The 20,791-nt window shown below is 41.9% G+C and overlaps 1 protein-coding gene across 1 annotated transcript in view; it reads right to left on the bottom strand.

The window, feature by feature from the left end:
• The window catches only part of ift80 (intraflagellar transport 80 homolog (Chlamydomonas)), a 39,285-nt gene that overhangs the window by 15,724 nt on the left and 2,770 nt on the right, over window positions 1-20,791 (bottom strand). The window contains exons 4-8 of the mRNA XM_019874258.1: window positions 19,395-19,505; window positions 19,197-19,265; window positions 16,357-16,466; window positions 14,622-14,711; window positions 13,973-14,110 (exon numbers count right to left, since the gene is read on the bottom strand). Of these exons, the coding sequence (XP_019729817.1) occupies window positions 13,973-14,110; window positions 14,622-14,711; window positions 16,357-16,466; window positions 19,197-19,265; window positions 19,395-19,505 (518 nt within the window). The remainder of the gene's footprint in view (window positions 1-13,972; window positions 14,111-14,621; window positions 14,712-16,356; window positions 16,467-19,196; window positions 19,266-19,394; window positions 19,506-20,791) is intronic.

Raw genomic sequence — 20,791 nt, 5'->3', positions numbered from 1 at the left:
TGCTGGAGTGAACAAAAAAAAGTTATCGCCAACACGACACTAAGATATAGTAATTAAAAATAACTCCATTCCAAAAGAGAAAAAAAAAAAGGCAAAGCAAAATCTCTGCCTCAAAGCTTGGCAAGGATCATTTTTCCCACAGATGACCGGTAGTTGACTCAAGTCGCACACACCACTACTTGAGGAATTAAGTTAGGTTGATGGTGGCAAACCAGGAGGAAAGTATCCATAAAAGACAGAATGTCCAATGTTTGGGATCATTTCAAACTTTAAAAGGGAAGATAAAGAACAATATGTGCCACAACAGCACGTGCACTATCACTAACAAAAGGTAACATATCGATGTTAGGTGGAGACATCAACTTTTAAACTGATGTAGAGAACGTATTGTATTGTACTGCCAGGATAGACACAATAATGATAAAACAAGCATGTGATAAGCACAATCGAGCTGCAAAAGGGTCAAAACTAATGCCAAGTCACTCAACATGCAGACTATCCAACCATACTCTCATTTGCTGTCACTCACCAGCACCTTACTTGCTTGTGTTTAATAATGCAAAATCATCAATCATCATTTTCTGATCCGCTTTATCCTCACAAGGTTCGCGGGACGTGCTGGAGCGTATCCCAGCCGTCTTCGGGCAGTAGGCGGGGGACACCCTGAACCGGTTGCCAGCCAATCGCAGGGCAGAGACAGACGAACAACCACCCGTGCTCACACTCACACCTAGGGACAATTTAGAGTGCTCAATCAGCCTGCCATGCATGTTTTTGGAATGTGGGAGGAAACCGGAGTACCCGGAGAAAACCCATGAAGGCCAGGGGAGACCGGAGCTGGAATTGAACCTGGTACCCCTGCACTGTGAGGTCGACGCGCTAACCACTGGACCACCGGGCCGCCTGCAAAATCATTGTTTATACAATACTCGATTCATCGACAGGATGATCAGTAGAATACTTGAACAGCCATCATTGGGATCTTTTCAGCAGTAAGTAGTTTAAATAATGGAGCAGTCCTTTCGGTCATGATCCTGTCTCCTTTAAAGAAAACAGTCAGTAAGAAAAAAAACTGCATCGGCGTTTTACTTTGTGTTTTTAGAGATGGTAGAAAATCAAATCAGTTGCTTTTCTTCCAGTCTATGTACTATGCAAGACAGTTGTGGTCTGTACGGGTCATGCTAAAGTGGGTGGGGATGGGCCGGTCTAGAACTCAGGCCAAGAAGGGGTTAATGACACGTCTTCACTAATAGCTCCCAGTGGGGCGATCTGCTGATTCAGACCCATTATGTCTTAAGCATTAAATATGTCCAACCTAGGGACAATTTAGAGTGCTCAATCAGCCTGCCATGCATGTTTTTGGAATGTGGGAGGAAACCGGAGTACCCGGAGAAAACCCATGAAGGCCAGGGGAGACCGGAGCTGGAATTGAACCTGGTACCCCTGCACTGTGAGGTCGACGCGCTAACCACTGGACCACCGGGCCGCCTGCAAAATCATTGTTTATACAATACTCGATTGATCGACGGGATGATCAGTAGAACACTTGAACAGCCCTCATTGGGATCTTTTCAGCAGTAAATAGTTTAAATAATGGAGCAGTCCTTTCGGTCATGAGCCTGTCTCCTTTAAAGAAAACAGTCAATAAGAAAAAAAACTTCATCGGCGTTTTACTTTGTGTTTTTAGAGATGGTAGAAAATCAAATCAGTTGCTTTTCTTCCAGTCTATGTACTATGCAAGACAGTTGTGGTCTGTACGGGTCATGCTAAAGTGGGTGGGGATGGGCCGGTCTAGAACTCAGGCCAAGAAGGGGTTAATGACACGTCTTCACTAATAGCTCCCAGTGGGGCGATCTGCTGATTCAGACCCATTATGTCTTAAGCATTAAATATGTCTGTCAGCGACTGCTGACTGCACAACAAAATGCGAATCGGACAAAGGGTCATGGGACCTCCCCACCTCTGATTCTCACATTGCCCTTCATCTCCAGCATACCTGTCACTCTGAAGAAAATTGTTTCAACTGCGATTAGTGTTAATGGGTCAGCCCTTCTAACCCTGCTTTGAATACATGTTCAACGAGCCCAACTCTGGCCTGAAGAAACGGTAAGTATAGTAACATGATGACGATAAAATGACATTAATCTGGCCTCCAGTAGTGGTAGACCTGATTCATTTAATCAGACCTGAGTCATTGGTGGATGGAAATATAGGGTGTTTTAACCATCTAGAAATAATCTTTGAACGAAACGACTGTTTGTTGCTCCCTTATAGCGCCAAGGATAAAAAATGAGAATGACACGCCGCAAAACAGAGATCTCTGCCGTCAATAAAGATTCATGAATCTACCTTGGCAGGAGCAAAAAAACAACTCAATTCAACTTCATGCACCTAGCGCTTTCACCAAATCCTATGACCAAAGGGTCCATGTACAGTAGACAGAGGCTAACGAAGAGCTACGTTACTTGCTAGCTGACTATTGCGAGCCAAACTAGCCGAGAGTTAACAGCCTTACATAAATCACAACAGTTGAACGACGCTCAGCGAAGCCAGCTGGCTTCAGTTTGCCTGTGGGGTTGTGCGCGCAGGACAGGACCTGGCAGTGCAGGTACAGAACGTAAATCCTTGCACACAATAAACAAAACACACATGTGCGAGTGTAATAGACACTAGACATATATACAAGTCTCTGGCCACAAACACACGGTGTGTATGAAAACGCTGACACCGAGCTTCTCTTTTAAGACCAAACCGATTCTGTAAGGTGCAAACACGAGCAGGAGTAGGACTATTAAAAAAAGCCATTTGTTTTGGGGAGTAGTCGTTGAATGGGGTTTCATCAATCTTTTGCGGAATTATGGGGCTTGTAAATGTCAGCTTGCACTGACCCCTCTAATCAAACCAGGGTTGACAACAAGGATAAGAATCGGTACAGACTGTCCAGAACTGTGGAGACCTGTACATGATCTGACTAGGAACTAGCCTGAAAAGTTAGACTGACTAGGCTTAATCCACAAAGCAACGCCTTTCTGTAGAGTCCACTTCGAATGTGAACATTATTGCGTGAAAAGAACCTTCGGGAGAACAGCTTTACTATTGACATTTGGAAGAAAAAAAAAATGCAGTCTTCAGGAGGGTTATTTTAGAAAACGAAAACTAATGAAATAACTACATCTAAAATTGAGAAAACATTGTCGTTCACAAAATAAAATAAACGTGACTTTCAAAAAAAAACAATGAACTGAAACGACATATTACATTGATAAGACTAACTAAAACTAACTATAATTATAGAGAAAATGGCCTTTGTTTTCATTTTTGGTATGAATTTAATGCACGAGCCTTTGGAGTTGATTTTTAATTTATTTATTTCGATATTACAGCACGGCCGTCAGCTAGGAGAAGAGAAGGTTTGAGAGTTGTGTATGTTTATGAAGAGAAAACCGGAGTACCCGGAGAAAAACCCACGCAGGCCCGGGGAGAATGTGCAAACTCCACACAGGGAGGCCGGAGCCGGAATCGAACTCTCACTCTCTTGATACACACGCATGCACGCACGTGCGCACGCACGCACGCGCACACACACACACACACACACACACACACACACACACACACACAAAACTATATAATATACACTATACAAGCAGGTTTAATACTTTGCACCAAGAATTCAAGCCACAAATCCAGTTTATAAATTGGCAACTTGGCAAACAAGACGTCTAAGTTTTAGTTTAGTTTTCGTTTTTAAAAAAATGTTTTGTTTTGGTTTTTTTTACAAGGTACAGTTTCACAGTCCGTAGACTTTGAATTACAATAAGTGCAGGGCATAATACCGCTTCTAAAGTTGGATGCATACACGTATGCATGAACACAAATTAAATAAAACTAAGTGTTTCAGAAAAAAACTAAAACTAACAAAGCTGCCCTGAAAACTATCCGTCCATCCATCCATTTTCTGATCCACTTAATCCTCACAAGGGTCGCGGGGCATGCTGGAGCCTATCCCAGACGTCTTCGGGCAGTGGGCGGGGGACACCCTGAACCGGTTGCCAGTCAATCGCAAGGCACACATAGACAAACAACCATCCGTGCTCACACTCACACCTAGGGACAATTCAGAGTGTTGCATTAACCTGCCACGCACGTTTTTGGAATGAGGGAGGAAACCGGAGCACCCGGAGAAAACCCACGCAGGCGCGGGGAGAACATGCAAACTCCACACAGGAAGGCCGTAGCTGGAATCGAACCCCGCACCTCTGCACTGTGAGGCAGACGTGCTAATCAGTTGAACACCGTGCCGTGCTCCATTTACCATTCTGATCAAATTAGATTTTTCATTTGTTGAGTCAGGATAATCCAATACTCGCTCATTAACGTGAACATGAATAGCGAACACAGATTTTGGGTACGAGTCCAAGCTCTACTGTTAACTGTGGTTTAACTTTTTTTTTGCAATTCAGAGTGTTAAAAAGTCAGATGCTTGTAGTGTTGAATTTGAGGCTGAACTGAGTTTTGCGTTTTATCAACAGTGGTTAACTTATGTTTACCCTTGTGAAAATGTTATGATTGCAACTTTGATGCTATGATGGATTATTTTTATTTCCTTGATGACCTTTGGGATAAAAATTGTTAATGAACAAATGATACGCCGCCTCAGAACAGACATTCCACTGCTTTAGCTTTATATAAACGACGACGTGTTCTTGTAAGCGTTCTAATTCTTTTCCTCAAAAACCTTTCAATTTGAGTACAGGAGAACATAAAGCCACATGGGGTGGTACAGTTCCTCATCTGTTCAAGTACTGAGCATTATTCAGTCCACCAAGTAAATTTGCCATCTTTAGAGACACACAACAACAACAACAAACCATCTTGAAGTGAAGGAGTACGAACGAGGAGGAGCTCTACAAATATCCGGCACATAGGGCGGACCCTTGTGACTGGAGAGTGGCACAAGTTAGGAGCTTTGTCAATGCAAGGGAAAGAGGGGGGAGGGGCAAACTCGAGAATAGATAGAGCAGGAGAGAGAAGGTGCAAGGGGGAGTGAGCGAGAGACACGAGACAAGACACGGAAGGAGAGAGACAGAGCGAAAGGGAGGGAGGGAAAAGAGTAATGATCTGCACATGGTTTCATGCTGGAGCCTCAACATAGTAACCATAGACACATGCTGGGGCCTCATGGGACTCATCAGCAAGACACAGCTGTGAGCTGGACAGCAGAATTCTATTAGCACCAACTATGCAGACATGTGCTTACAATCTCTCTGACACACACACACACACACACACACACACACACACACACACACACACACACACACACACAATTTAGGTACGGTATTTGCTTATGTTTTTGTACGCTAAAAAGGGTTAAAAACAAACTTGACCCTTTACCCAACTTTAACACCATGCCTATCAGGTTGAGAAAGTGTCAAAGAGGTACCAAATGCAAATCACTTGATCAGGTAATTACTTATAAGTCTACGATGTTGGCAGGAACTAAAAAGGTGCCTTTGACTTCTAAGTTGAATTTGTTTTCTGACCACGCTCTGATTGCAAATCAACTCTGCTCATTGAAATGTATGCTAGAGGAATAAAGAACTATAGCACTGTGTTGTTGTCAAATACAAATAGGACTACAGCTATTGATTATTTCAATCATCTATTAATCTGTCGATTATTTTGTTGATGAATTGATTAATCAGATTTTTTTTAAACACGTTTTAATTTCCATCCCTATATTGCAAAAGAGGACATTATTTCAAAATTGACCGTGCAGAAAATGCACAAGATCAATTCATTGAGATTCCGTTAGTAGTTTGATCTGCAACATGTGAGTAAATAGGCAAAAACAATTGATTATTGTTTTCCGAAGTAAAACTCAATGTTTGTGAATGTTTGTGAAAGAAGTCTACTGTCATGGAGGACAACAGAAATCAGAGAATATTTACGGTTGAGAGGTTGAAATTATGATGATTTGGACTATCTTCCACATTGCACAAACATGCATGGGAGGTCGATTGAAGTTGTCTAAACTGTCTTTAGGTTTGAATGGGAGTGTGAACGGTTGTTTATCTGTGCCCTGCAATTGGCTGCTGACCAATGGAGGATGAACCTGGCCTAGTGAATTGTTAGTGACAGCCCAACCCCTGACCCTTATGAGGATAAGCAGTGCAGAATAGGAATACCGGTAGATGGAAGCCAAAAGTGTAATATGCTGTGCCTTTAAATGGCATGGCCAAGTGAGTTTTTCTCTCTCTCTGTGTGTGTGTGTGTGTGTGTGTGTGTGTGTGTGTGTGTGTGTGTGTGTGTGTGTGTGTGTGTGTGTAATAGCACAACGTTTGGTTCCGAATAGCACAATCACTTGAACTTTTCACTTTCTTGGGAGCCATACTGAGGGCCAGTTTACAGGGGGGCGAAAAACATAGCTGGCTGAAATAAGTAACACAAATGAATTATCTTCATTCTGTGTAGAAAAAAGCGTAACTGACTCCATGCTGAGCATGGATGTCAAATGGAACAGTGAAGTCTCTGAAGTGCACTTGTAACTCATGTCATTGCTTGCAAGTCAAGGGGAAATAAATAAAAAAAAATAGATAAATACATAAATAAATAAATGCTAAGAAAAAAAAAACATCATCGATGGCTTGTAACTTAAGTTGCGGCACTCTTAAAATTGAGGAATAATAAGAAACATCTTACACTTGAAAAAAAGGGGGATGTTGATGACGTAGGTAAACAAATGTATGTTAAATTACCAAAATCAATGATTTTAAGACTTCTGAAGACCTCTGCGATAGGGTCGGAATAGTCATTTTATTTTTCACGTTAAAATTGACTTGCACTGGGGCTAAGTGAAGTCCAGGAGCTGATTAAGATTAAAAAGGGGAAAAAAGCTCTGTGTGCATAGCATCTGAGAGTCACAAAATTATTCAGTCCCAATGGGGGTTTGAGTGCCATTGTCCTTGTAAAGGAATATTTTTTGATACAGCTCTAGTTTTCTCATTTAACAGGTCCAGTCTACGACAAATGCGGCCCACTGCGGAAACCAGACATTGTCAATGTCTATTTGGGTGCCAAGAAGTGGGACAAACACAGCGGGACACACAACCCTTTCTAAGCCCCAAGTCCTCAATACAGCGCTTAATGAACTCAGTGTTGGCAACAACGTTTGAAAAGATACAGCAGTTGCAAAAGTCCTATTATCCGGCTGCATTGGTTACCCGGTGACACCTTCGTTACACCTTTTCATCACTTCTTTTTTCTGGGAGTGTGACATGTTTGTTTAACAAGTGGCGATTGTTGTTTCGCCAAGAATGATGAATTTGCCAGGCGGGCTGAGAGTAGGGGGTTTGAAACAGTGGTGACCTGGAGAAAAAAAAAAAAAAGCAAAGCAACAACACAGAAATGTGAGGGAAGGAGAAACTGACATCTTTTATGTAGACCCAACCTTGGTGCCTAGGCCAACTTTACAGGATCTCTTGGACAGCCCACTCCCCCACCCCATCCAAACTCCTTCCAACGGCAGTCTTTTTCATTATGCCCTCCCTATTGGTTTGCAACAAGGCACGCCTTTAGCACAACTCTAGAGAGGTGTAAATACCGTGTCAACAAGTGCCTTTTACGAAAACCCGTGTTATGCACACGGGCGCCAACACTTTATTGTTCACATGCTTGCACAAAGCATGGGGTCAACCATCAGCAAAGGGGCAGAAACGGGCACACACAAACTCACCAAAAAAAAAAAAAAAAAAAAAGCTTGTTTGCCACTCAAGACCAACAATACAAAGTCGGAACTATTCTCTTAAACTTTGGCTTGGTCATAGTCAAGTCTCCATACAAGTACTAATATTTGAACAATGTTTGCACTCATCAATGGAGCTGGTGGCATGAAAATGTGTTCCAAAGTGGACAAGGAGAAAACACGGAATGAGTATGGCGCTCTGCTTTCTTCCTGCCAGAGAGCAGCCTGGACTCCGCCAAAAAGAAGAAAGGGGGAGTGCAGAAAGCAAGAAATAGCATGCAAGAGCAGAGACTTTTAAGGGGAGGGCACTTCGTAAAGTATTTGGGGGGTGCTGTACTGTAGCCGGGGGGAGGGGGGATTGGGGAGGGAGTGAGAGGAGAACTGCTCTGCTGCTGACTCAGGATTCTCTTTGTTTGACCACACTCCCTCACTCTTGCTCTACTTCTCGGTTACACACACGCTCCCTAACATACGTTGCTTTTCTTTCACGTGACGTTTCTTTTCATCAAAACCATACTAATTATTTCACTTTGTGTAACTCCCTCGTGGATCCTTCTCTCCTGTTTTACCAAGCCCTTATGTGTTTCTTTTTCTCTTCCTCACCTCCCACAATAAAAGTGCCCATCTCATATGATGAAAACAGATAAATGCGCACCGACTAATAAATCTGGAGCGGTTTCTTTTGCTGTTTCATGCTCCACCAACAGTGGCTCACTCTGCGCCGTTTTATTCCCTTCCAGGAGCGGCAATTTCCAGATGTGGGTTGGCGGCTGGCATCAAGTCGCCAAAAAGCAGGTCAGGTATAAGCGCCCTTAATGGAAGACTTATTGGAGGGGAAGACAGGGGTGAACGCAAGCATGTCACACAGCATAAGAGGCTACACGGCTAAAAATTTTTTTTTTAAAAACAGTGAATGCTGGCCCATGAACAGCATTTACACTGTGGAGGTGAGGATGGATAATCTGTTTTTTAAATTTCCATAACAAGGTGCGCAGAGGGTATGGCTGTGTATGCAGCAGCAGGGCGCAATGCCATGAACTTCAGGGCTGTAACCATTAATCGAATAAGTCGAGTAAAAATAGTTTGAAGAAAACATCTCAGTTCAGTTACAAATCTTGACCATGGGGGGGGAAAAAACTGCATATAGTAAAGTAACAAACTGTACTGCTTGGTGGTGGAAGTAAAAAAAAAAAAAAAAGGCAAGGAGAATAGGGTAGGAACATTTTGATGCTGAGCCATGACGGTGCAAAGCCAGGCTCACAAAGACCTCAGGGGGAGCCCCCTGGACTCCTGAAGAAAAAGGGAGGTAGACAAGGCCAAAAGCAAAAGCAGCAGGGAGCGGTGATAAGCGTGAGCTAGACCAACACACCCTGACACGAGTCGGGCGGGGGGGAACATTAAGGGACTCCCATTCATCCTGAAAGAGGCAATCCCCTCCTGGGGAAGGAGGGTGGGTTTGTATGTCGCAGTCAAAGAGGGCAATTTGGGAGGAGAGTGTTGTAAATCATTCTCCACAGAGTCCATACAGAGTGGCTGTAAATGATTTAAAAAAAAATTTAACTGATCTGAGGAAAAGTATGTAACAAAATGGATTGGACAAGAGTTATACCATAAAAAAGCAACATTTTGCTGATCTTCATTTACTAGATAGTGCCATTTCATTTGCTGTTGCTTTGCTTTTGTGTACTACTACCTCCTAGTGTACTTTTATATTATGCACTGAGTTGCTTTTGCTAGCTGAAAGCCAATCGGCGCAGATAACCGTTTTGTATACTGCAATTGATAGCCCATTCATTCATTGATATCCCAAAATCACTACAACACAACAATGTCTTCATGGGTTTGACTTGAACACGGTTCTGGATATGTGAGCAATTCATCTCATGAAGCCATGACTGTGGATGGTATGATAAACAATGACTTCTCAGCCATGTGGGTTGCTTGCTACAGTGTCAAAGTATTGATTTTGGTTGATGTACATCGTAAGAATCAAACATTCTTATCTAAAGACAGATTACATAAGAGTTCAGTTTAATTGTCATTTTATGTAATGAATCCAAATGAACGGTGGCGCAGGGCCAAGGGATCTAAGGATCCTGCATCCGTGTGAAAATGGCAGGAAAGAATACAATTTCCCCTAGGTGTGAGGTGGCCAGAGTGGTGACCATAGAGTGACCATGGTTTTTCATGTTGCATGTAATTTTCGCAGTTTCAGACTTTGACGCATACGTCCCCACACATTAGTCATCGCAATGGCTGTGTGAAAGTGCAATGTCCTGTATTATCAAATTCTGTGTGCAAAGAATGCCAGCTCTCCAGTTAAGCTTTGATGCCTCAAATTCTTTTTGGAAAGCAGTGTGAAAGGCATTTCAGTGAAGGGAGAATATTGTCCGTTCTGACATTTTACAGTAAACTTATTTCTACATTTCTTAATGAAGCGCATGATCAACATAATTACACCTTCAATATCGGTCCTTAATGACTTTCTAAACATATTACCGGTAACTATTCAATTTATTGTTAATGACTGTAATGGAGGTTAATATGTTCTGTTATTTCATGTTTCGTCGATTACATCTATGCTATATACTGTGGAATGGTTTTTGGGGGTACAGCAATTTCTTTCCGAAAATGAATCAAGTTTCTCACGTTGTCAACTTCTGTTAAGCCTTCGCCACCTCTAGAAAAAAAAAACTAAAACAAAGAAATCACCAATCATAACAGTGCTCTAGAAAAATGGCGCAACATAAACGAATCAGAAATAGAGAGGTGGGGGGGGAGGAGAGAACTAGTGCGTGGAGGGAAGAGGGAAAAGGGGTGGAGAGAGTATCGGGAAGGGGTTGGGGGTAGGGATGCAAGTAGGAGATCGCCTGGCACAATGACTCCTACTTGTTAGCCAGTGGCAGTGTCAGAGATCGTGACAGGGTCCAGACGCTAGACACCAGCTGCAGCGCCTCGTAAATAGACTGCTGTCTCGCAGGCACATTTGCACGGCAGCAGCGGCTGCGCACGCACGCAGCCAGGCATGCGGGCACATGCATATACTATGGCAGACACACAGACACTGACTTATTGTTTCTCCCCAATCTTGTTTAAAAAAAAAAAAAAAAAAAAAGGGACAGTGGACCCTTTTGTATCGTGTCTTGTTAAACCTCCCGTGAAGGGAAATAAACTTCGCATGCCCAAAACCTCAACCAAATCCCAAATGAAGCCAACAAATATATCACAACAATCGTGCATTTACTGGTAACCACAACTTTGGGGGGGACAACTAAATCTGCTAGGCGCCTTGCGTTTGCTTTTACCTCAATATAAACTTGGTCTCTGGATGTGTGTTCATCCCCTGCCCTGCTACGCCAATGTGATAATAAAGAGGGGGAGTAAGGGGAGCAGAACTGAGCATTTAGGGTAAGAGAAAAGTGGAGCTGGACAGGAGGTGAAGGGGTTAAATATGCAGTGGCAATCCTGCTGAGCCAGCAGTCGTAGTTAAAGTGCAAGGTTTCATTGTATCAGATACAGAATGAAATTCCTTCCCATTAGTCATGCTAGTAAGTTAAAAAAAAAAGTTTAGCAGCTGCTTAACCCCTACTCCCTTACTGCACTATCAAGGCACGGCACCCGGACAGGTACAGCACATCTTTAGTGTCCGTGTTTGGGTTAAACTTGCACCCACAATTATTGTGACTACATTCACACTGTACAGCACCATGATGGAGAGACCTACTATTTTTTTTTTTTTTTTTAATTCCCACTCCTTTTTCTGCAAGCCTCCCACGCCACGCTACAGTACACAATGTCTCGGAGGAGCTTTAGGCAGGGGAAGGCAAGCGTGCCCTTCCTCCAGTTCAAGCGGGGCAGAGTCATAATCCTCCTCCTCGTCCTCATCTTCATCCTCGGACTGCCTCAAGCAAGACACAACATAGTAAGGCAAGCGGCGCTGCCGTTTGAAAATTGGGACTGATTAATTACATCAACAGCCATAATTAATAAGGGGCTTAGGTGAGTGGATCATTGGAAAAAATAACGCCATAAATTGTATTCACTGTTACCCGTTTATCATTGAAACGGTACACTCTTTTGATATTTTGGTTTACACCAAAACAAATTCATACAAGATGGCTTTCCTTGAATTTCATCAGATCAGTGCAATAATCTGGAGGTTTTTTCACAACCAACTGTAATTAAGCACCCCCCCCCCCCTTATTTATATATGTATTTATTTTCAAAGGACCAAAAAGTAACATTAAAAGTATAAGACACTTCCCCAAACCCCTTTCATATATTTTCATTCTATGAGTGGTGTTATCATAACCTCTCCGAAACACCTTATCTTTTGAGAGAATATATATTTGTTGGCTCGGATATTCTCTAGCCTTTTTTTTTTTTTTTTTTTTTTTTAGCACCGGAGGCAAAGTTACCATTTGATCCTTATTAAGTCAAAATGGAGAATGAAATGCCATGTGATCTACGCACCAGAACACAGGTCGTTCTGTTTGTTTTCATGACAGCACGTCCAATGCAGCACACTGTCTTGACATCTAGTACGTGTAAACTCAAAGAAGGCCAACATGTGCCGCGAGGGCGGCGCATGCAATGCAGTTGCCGGCCAAAATGCTCAACAAAAATAAAAAGGATTATCAGTCGTTGTGCTTTTCATTTCGCCTATTGCTTTATTTCCAGTTAGCATGAGCGCCAGGTAATGAGAGCACAGGGCATACAGCCTCTGTCGAGAGGAACATTGCACATGAGAGCAACAAGCCCTCTATAATGTAACACAATGCAAACCACAGCACACTGCAATAACAGGCAATGTGGCAAACATCGTGTGCACTTTAGGGCAAATTACTTATGCTGGTGACAAACAGGAATGCTATTTTGAAACATGAGAAGAGAATGGATGGGGGGGGTATACAAAAAAGAACTCTATTACATTGTCAGTGTTTATGCATGGTCTCGAGTCTAAAAGAATGAGCCCTTTATCATGAGAATTTAGAATTTTACTCAACATTTACTGCAATTGTCCAGAGTGTACACTCTGCCTCGTCCACAGTCATCTGGGATCGGCTCCCAGTCCCTGCGCTGTGACGCTGAACAGGATTAAGGGTATTGAAAATGGATGAATGGATGAATTGACCGATAGAATTAATGGAAAAGCGAGTCATTTCAAGAGGGAAAATGCCATATTGAAGAAAATAGATTTGATCTTTAGCCCTGTTAGAAATGGCAAGTACTGCACATGGTGTGCAGTACTTGCCATCAGATGCTTTAGTTAGCTCCTGTAAGTGAAAATGTCTTCTAAATTTCACACACCATCAAGAAGAAGAGCATTGTTAACAACCCTGCCAAATTTGAAAAAAAAATTAATAATAATAATTAAAATAAATCAAATATATAAAATGAAGCTTCACACTTGGGAAAAATCAAACCATCATCTCTGCTTTGAAATCCTGTGCCCTCTGAATCTGTAGAACTATGCCCCATTCAGCTGTCAATTTTCAGTCAAAGACCACTACTACGACTTGTAAATAGGGATACTTCACCTAGCATTTTTATTTTATCCTTCTCCTTTTTTCTCTTTTTTTTTTTTTTTTTTACAAATAAATACATGTTTGAGATGTGAATATATACACGTTTAAGCCCTCCGACGGCTCGAATATATCCCATCAGGTAATTGTGAGGCATTTCCGTGCCGCAACAACAAAGCCCATGCCAGCCCGGTCCACACACTGGCTCCGTGCACTCGAGGCAAACATCGACGCACTCTAAAGTTACCAAGCTTGCGGACTGTCTGAAAGGAAGGTGCATTTTCAAGGTGTTGCTATTTCCAGATAGCTAACTGCATGTCAAAACTGCACCGGATAAGCGCTGATACGAACTACGGTGCTCAGGTTTATATATGATGAAGGAAGCGTGACTCATGCACACTGTAGTTTGCAGTTCTTGCACCTGTTTTCAGCAATTATCTTCAAACATGGATAGTATATTTAGAACAAACGGCTGAATTCAATTTATAAGGTCTTTCAATACCAAAAGACAGTACATGGAAGTCTATAAATTGGTATAATTCTTTCGAAACTCTACAGCTTCTAGAAAAATGTCATTCTCTGGTGAAAAAAAAGACGCCTTTGTCTGTTTATGACTGCACCACTGCGAGGTTAACAGTCACCAAGGGTGGTAATTAAAGTATTTTCTGAATGATAGAGAGTATAAAATAAGTGGTCTTACCCCAGTTTTGTCACAGAGTCGCAGAGTGTTGAAGGAGCCCACGGCAAACACTTCTCCATCTGGAGCCCAGGACAAAGAGGTGACTGGGTAGTCATACGCCAGCGAGAAGTAAAGCAAGCGGCCAAAGCTGTCCCACACCTGTTGACGAGACGAGAGGGATTTGTATGGTGCAACAGCAACAAAAGAAAAGCTCCAGTAAGCCCCACACTGTGTTCACCTTATATTTACAGTCCTCTCCTCCCGACAGTATGAGGTCATTGACTGAGTTCCAGTCCACTTTCAGAATGACCCCATCGTGCGCCTTCCACTAGAGAGAGACAGAGATCACTACTCCGCAATACTGTCATCACGCTGCTTGTAAAGAGCAAACAAGGAAATGTTTTATATACTCTAATGCAGGGGTCCCCAACCTTTTTTGCCCCACGGACCGGTTTATGTCTGACAACATGATCTTGATGTTTCATTTAAGGTGTGGCGGAAATAATACAACTCTGGAGCCCAGGACAAAGAGGTGACTGGGTAGTCATACGCCAGCGAGAAGTAAAGCAAGCGGCCAAAGCTGTCCCACACCTGTTGACGAGACGAGAGGGATTTGTATGGTGCAACAGCAACAAAAGAAAAGCTCCAGTAAGCCCCACACTGTGTTCACCTTATATTTACAGTCCTCTCCTCCCGACAGTATGAGGTCATTGACTGAGTTCCAGTCCACTTTCAGAATGACCCCATCGTGCGCCTTCCACTAGAGAGAGACAGAGATCACTACTCCGCAATACTGTCATCACGCTGCTTGTAAAGAGCAAACAAGGAAATGTTTTATATACTCTAATGCATGAGGGTTTTCTCTTTTTACGATGTGCAACAGTTGAGTAAGTCTTGACATGATCTTGATGTTTCGATGTTATGTTTCTTCTCTCGCTGCACACCCTATGTCTTCCATATGTGTCTAAACGGCTCAAAAGAGGGAAGCAACATAAATATTCATGGTTGTCTATGTTATTTGTGACTGTATGAGGTTGTGAATATCATACTGAATGTGATGGTGGTCCTTTTGACTTGACGATGGATTACACCCTTTCATTAGCTGGCTGGTATATGAAAGGATTTATTGCTGTTGGGTTCAAATCAACCCCAATTTGCCCCGACTCACTAGAACACTAACACTAGAACTGTGAAACCAGAGCCACGGCACTAAAATGACGGTGAGCTAAATGATGCACAAATATTGACCCCTAAAATGTAGCAATTTACGTAAAGGTTTATTTGAGTCATCTTATAAACATTATTCAGTAGCGGATATTAACCGATTAGTCGACTTCACTACTCCAACCCGACGTTTAATGCTTGATGTCAACTAATTGCTAATCACATGTTTTTGGCATTGCATCTTTCCATCATCCAATTTAAGGACTTCAAATCACACATCTGCTTCCTTGACCAGATTATAACACAAAGTGGAGCAGTGAAATGTCCGGCGAACAAGCCGACAGTCTTCAAAGGTCCACACATGTCAGAGAAAATTAAAATTAGGCGGTTATGGGCGAGAACATCAGTTTCAAATGTTATACCAGTAGCAGGACCGAGGAACTAGCGATGAGGGACTAGAGCAATGGTACAAAGTGAAGCTCCAACTGTCACTCCAAAATTGTATGACCAATATGCGCGGGCACACGATGTGAGCTTTATTTGACCTAAAATTTGTATTACATACAAACACCCATCAACATCATGACACACGTGTTGCTTTACAACACCTAAATCAGTGTATACAGCCAGCCTATGCGTGGAGCCCAGTAGTACGGGCACTTGCAGATTATGCAAGTCTATTCATAAATACAGTAAGAGCACAAGTGAAACAGAAACAGTGACACAGAAAAATGCTAAATTTTTTGAAGTACTACAACTCGATTCATCTGAATGGCGAGTTGAATTTGTAAGCCTTTTTTTTTCCCCTATGCCGCTCAATCGAAATGTCTTTCTGTGGAACAGCTCAAGAGGCTCAAAAAAGGTCGGGGACTCCTGTAGTACAATGAAAAAATATCAATGACATCATCGATTAATTGACTTCAACTGGGCTATCATCACATTGGCATTGACTACGAAAAAAAAAAATCTGTAGTCGTTCAATCCCTAGAGTGCAGCATCCAGTTGTGTGCTAAGCATAAAGTATGTATGTATGCATATGTGGTTGCTATGGTGTTACATCATCTCCAACTGGCAAGGAATTGAAATACTGTAATTAGTACTGTATATCATCGGTTGGCACCTATACGTTTGTTGAATTCCGAATTGTACATTCAAATTCAAAAGTATCACGATCTCTCTATAATGTCCTGAAGTCCTTTTCAATGTTGATCAAATAGATACTGTATTTGAAGGTTGTGTACCTGTATGACTTTAGCGCTGGGTTGCAGAGGTTTTATGACCAGGTGTCGACCTGATGTATAGAGGATCCTCTCGGAATCTGGGCCCCATACCACAGAATACACGGGAGACCCTGTAAGAAACACAGAAAATTACCTTTTTTGCATATTTTCAACCCAAGAAACACACATGACTGAGCAAATTCACATGCATTTACAGTATGCATGCATACATTTCTCCTGCTGTATTTGACAAAAGAAAATGTCTCTCTCTTAGGGCCACAACAGTGATGAGCACACTTCTCAGAAGCCATTCATCACTTTCCGTCAGGCTTCTCTTCATCATTCAGCATATAGAAGGCACAACAGCTGTGCAAAGCTGCCTAACCTCAGCAGAATAAGCGCAAGAGTGTGTGTGCTCGTTTACAAGTTGGGGTTGTGGATACGCACGTGTGCAGTGCGGGCTGACATTTAACCCTGCTCCAGGTGCATGCGGTTTCTCACAAATGCAAACCGATCACATGATCTAAACCTGACAAAAAGGAACAAGAGGGGGTGGAAACAAGCTACTAACTCCTGCTTGTTTGAAACGTATTGTCAGAGAGAAAAATAAGGTCAGGACAAATACAACAATGTACCACAGTTTGCTCCTTGCGCAAGTGTGTGTGTGTGTGTGTGTGTGTGTGTGTGTGTGTGTGTGTGTGTGTGTGTGTGTGTGTGTGCGCGCGCATACTTTTGGGGGCTCTGAAGTGCAGCAACACCTGCAGTGATCTAAGAGCCATGTGGACGAAGGCACATCTCTGCAGCGGTGCGTCTCTAGCCAGGTGTTTAACACATCTGTGGCTCTGTTCAGCATCTCACTACCCAGCAGCTCATGCTTCAAACAGCTCCTTAAGGGGGGAGGGGGGGTCAGAGGGGGAGGAGTTCCTATATACATTCTGGATCTGAATTGGCCATTTCCCCTGGCCAAGGATTTCCACAATGCCCGCTATTCAATAGGAGTGTGCCATCAATTTTCCAAAAAAGGCCTCCTACTATACATAATTAATAAGCCCAAAAGCCCAACTGATCAGTTAACAAGTGAGCCAAGTGTAATGAAAACCAGATAGATGGATGTCATTCATCGGTAGTCTCTAGGTGAGGCTTTTAATAAATCCCAGCAAAGGTTTGAAACATTATGATGCATTAGTGAATACAGGAGTGGAGGATCGAATCAACATCTGACCATGAGTCGAAAATTCTTCTTCTTTTTTTTTTTTTTTTTTTTAAACTCTGTCTCAAAAGACACACAAAAAGAAATCTTATGAGACTTAAGCTCAGTGAGCATGAACTACAGGTGTGTGACTATGACCGGAGAAGAGGAAATGGAAGCTATCGCAACACAGGAAGGGGGTTCACTTGTCTCGACCTTGGCCACTCAGAACAATATGGCTAACGTTACATCAATAATAAGAACGGAATGTACATTGGCAAAGTGGTGCACTCATGCGGATAACACATGTAGATTTGATGGAAAAAACAAACAAAAACAAAGAACGTTTCGGCAATGCTGCAGTCAAAACTTGTCCATTTGTGTGAGCAATGTTATATCACATTTTTCTAAAATATACATTAAGATGATTTTACATATTATGGTAATGTGTTGTTTGCTTTCAAGTAGTCAGTATTTAAATCTTTTGACTACAACATGGAGGCATTTGCCCTTATGTGTTAGCATTAAGCTAGCGCGAGCAAGATGAAGCAATACTCAATTTTGTGTATGTTCTACTGAAAAAGTCAATTGGGAAGTGTCGATAAACAGCTTGAAGGAAGTGCTTGTTGACCCTTTTTGAAAGACTGTTTGCAATTTGTCAAACAGCACACCGCAAGCTCCGGGAGGACAGATTAGTCTGGTGTTCAAAAGGCTATCAAATGAAGACACATAGTATTAGCACAAACACTGGTAGCGATGCACCAATACTGGTAGCGTACTGGTGCATCCCTACTTAAACGCTTCCTGTACAGTAAATCAAGATTTTCTTATGCCAAGAGTTTGACTTTAGAACTTAAACTATATTGATTTACATAGTTGCCTATGGGGAATAATTATTTTGAAATACAGCATGGAAAAAAAAATAAAAAATCAGTTGCCGGCTAGCATACCAAAACAAATAAAAGTTCAACCTTTAGAGTTCGACAGGAAAGAGCAAAAGGCCAAATGTACGTGCGCACGTGCCTAACGTGAGCATAAACAAGGAGCGCCAATTAATGGCCAACCATTTCCTCCCTGATTGCCTTTTAGAAATAATATGTTTGGGTTAAAAAGCTGACGGCAAAAAACTGCTTAAAAATGACAGAGGGGCGAGTCAAACAGCAGGCAGCTGTGCGAGAACCTGCAAAAATAGCCTGCTGCCATGATATAATTATTGTCTTTAAAATGATCACTTTTCAAACGCTTTCAAATAAATGACTACCATATTTTCCGCACGATAAGGCGCTTTGGAGTATAAGGCGCGCCTTCAATGAATGGCCTATTTTAAAACTGTTTTCAAATATAGGGTGCACCGCATTATAAGGCGCAACGAATAGAGGTTACAATAGTGGCTGCAGATACGTTATGCATCCACTAGATGGAGCTACGCTAAAGGAATACAATACAATACAGCTTGATTTATATCGAGCTTTCACAAGAACGGCAGTTATAACAAAGCGCTTTACAAAATATTTAAAGTACCACATCAACAAAATTAGATTATTGATCCATATATAAAGCGCATCGGATCATAAGGCGCACTATCAGCTTTTGAGAAAATTTAATGATTTTAGGTGTGCCTTATAGTGCGGAAAATACGGTAATTCGACAAATCTGCATTCACTATCTTTACCTTGGGTGGCTAGTGTCGAACGCAGCATGCCACTTTTGGACCAGTTCTTGATCTGCCCATCTTCTCCAGCTAAACGGATGTTAACATTAGAAAAAACAGGAATGACATATTTCGACATTCCACTCTAACATTATACCAGGTTGATGAAATACACAGGATTGGATGGAAATCAGTTGTTAATCCTGTTTTATCTGTTACCTGTGATGAGGGCAGTCCCATCATGGTTCCACCTGCCTGCTAAAACGGCTCCTTTGTGAGCCTCAACACTCTTCTCAATGCGCCCCGTCTTGGACACAAGGTGGAACTTCCCTGCACAGACAGTGGGAAAGGCCAACGTTAAGGTTGGGTGCGCACAATTCCAACTCAAGATCGAGATGCATGAAGAAATGAAATGGGACTCAAGCAAGTAAATGAGTTCAGTTTTATTTTTCTGAGTGGTTTTATATTTCAAACAAAAACAGAAGCATGGAAGATTTTATTTTCTCGAGGCTAAGTGACACTCAAAGCATAAACGAGTGGAATTAGAGTTGGTTGAACAAGGGATTTTTTTTGGTGGGTGCATGGAAATCATGATGAAAGCCGTGAACCAAAAATATACTTTGTGGCATTGTGTGCTCATAAATTCTAAGTTCTATATTATTTCCAATGGCCTTAAATTGAAAATAATCACATCACCAGACTCATTTCTAAATTTGGACAAAACTGCACTGTGTTACTCTTTTTTTTTTTTAAATAACAAAAAGCAGTCCACGTTATTTTGATTTTCCTGATCTCGGGATGCATCATAGCTAAATTGTTTTTGAAAGCGAAATATTTTAGTTTCACTGCTTTATAAAAACACAAACACTTTGCTCTTCAATTACTGCCATCAAGACTTTGTGGACAAAAATGTCCATTTACCAAAGAATTCAGAATAAATGTGCAAAGTTCAGAATAACTGCAAATGCATTATTTGATATTTCAACAGTGTAATGATAACTTGTTGGATATTTTATCCAAATTCAAAAAAAATAAAAGTGATACTGAAACAAGGACAGAAAGAAAATCGAAAGCTGCAACAGTAAATACGAGGATAAAATGAGTTTTCATGACTCACTGGTCTGCCAGAGAAAATTGCTGCCTCAGTTTGGGGGTGTGCTTATGCAACCCGACACTGTTATTAGTATTCTGACCACATGTTGCCTGACATAATAGTACATCCACATTCTGTGTTTGTTTCTAATGCAGCCTGACGACAGGCAGTGCTTGTTAAGTCATTTTACAATATGGCTCGACACAGAATTAGCACTGCGAGCAAAATAAAAACATCGACCACATTAGCAAGCTTTTCTCACAGTCGAAGTGTTCGGGATTTGAATTTCGACTCAGGCCCTTCGATGGAGTTGCTCATTTCCCAGTGCTCGTGTGGGTTCTCTCCAGATCTTCTGACATTCCAAGATCCTGCATCAGAGGTTAATTCAAGACTCTAAATTTGCCCTTAGGTGGCAATCTGAGCAGAAATGGTTGTTAGTTTATACGTGCCATGGGATCAGGGATGGGAAACTGACAGCCTACACTCTAAGTAACACCTCAAAAAACAAACAAACAAAAAAAAA

Source organism: Hippocampus comes, unplaced genomic scaffold (genome assembly GCF_001891065.2).
Source record: "Hippocampus comes isolate QL1 unplaced genomic scaffold, H_comes_QL1_v1.1 scaffold125, whole genome shotgun sequence".
Taxonomy (NCBI): Eukaryota; Metazoa; Chordata; class Actinopteri; order Syngnathiformes; family Syngnathidae; genus Hippocampus; species Hippocampus comes.
The sequence above is the reverse complement of the archived record's forward strand: the minus strand, read 5'-3'. Positions and strand labels throughout refer to the sequence as shown.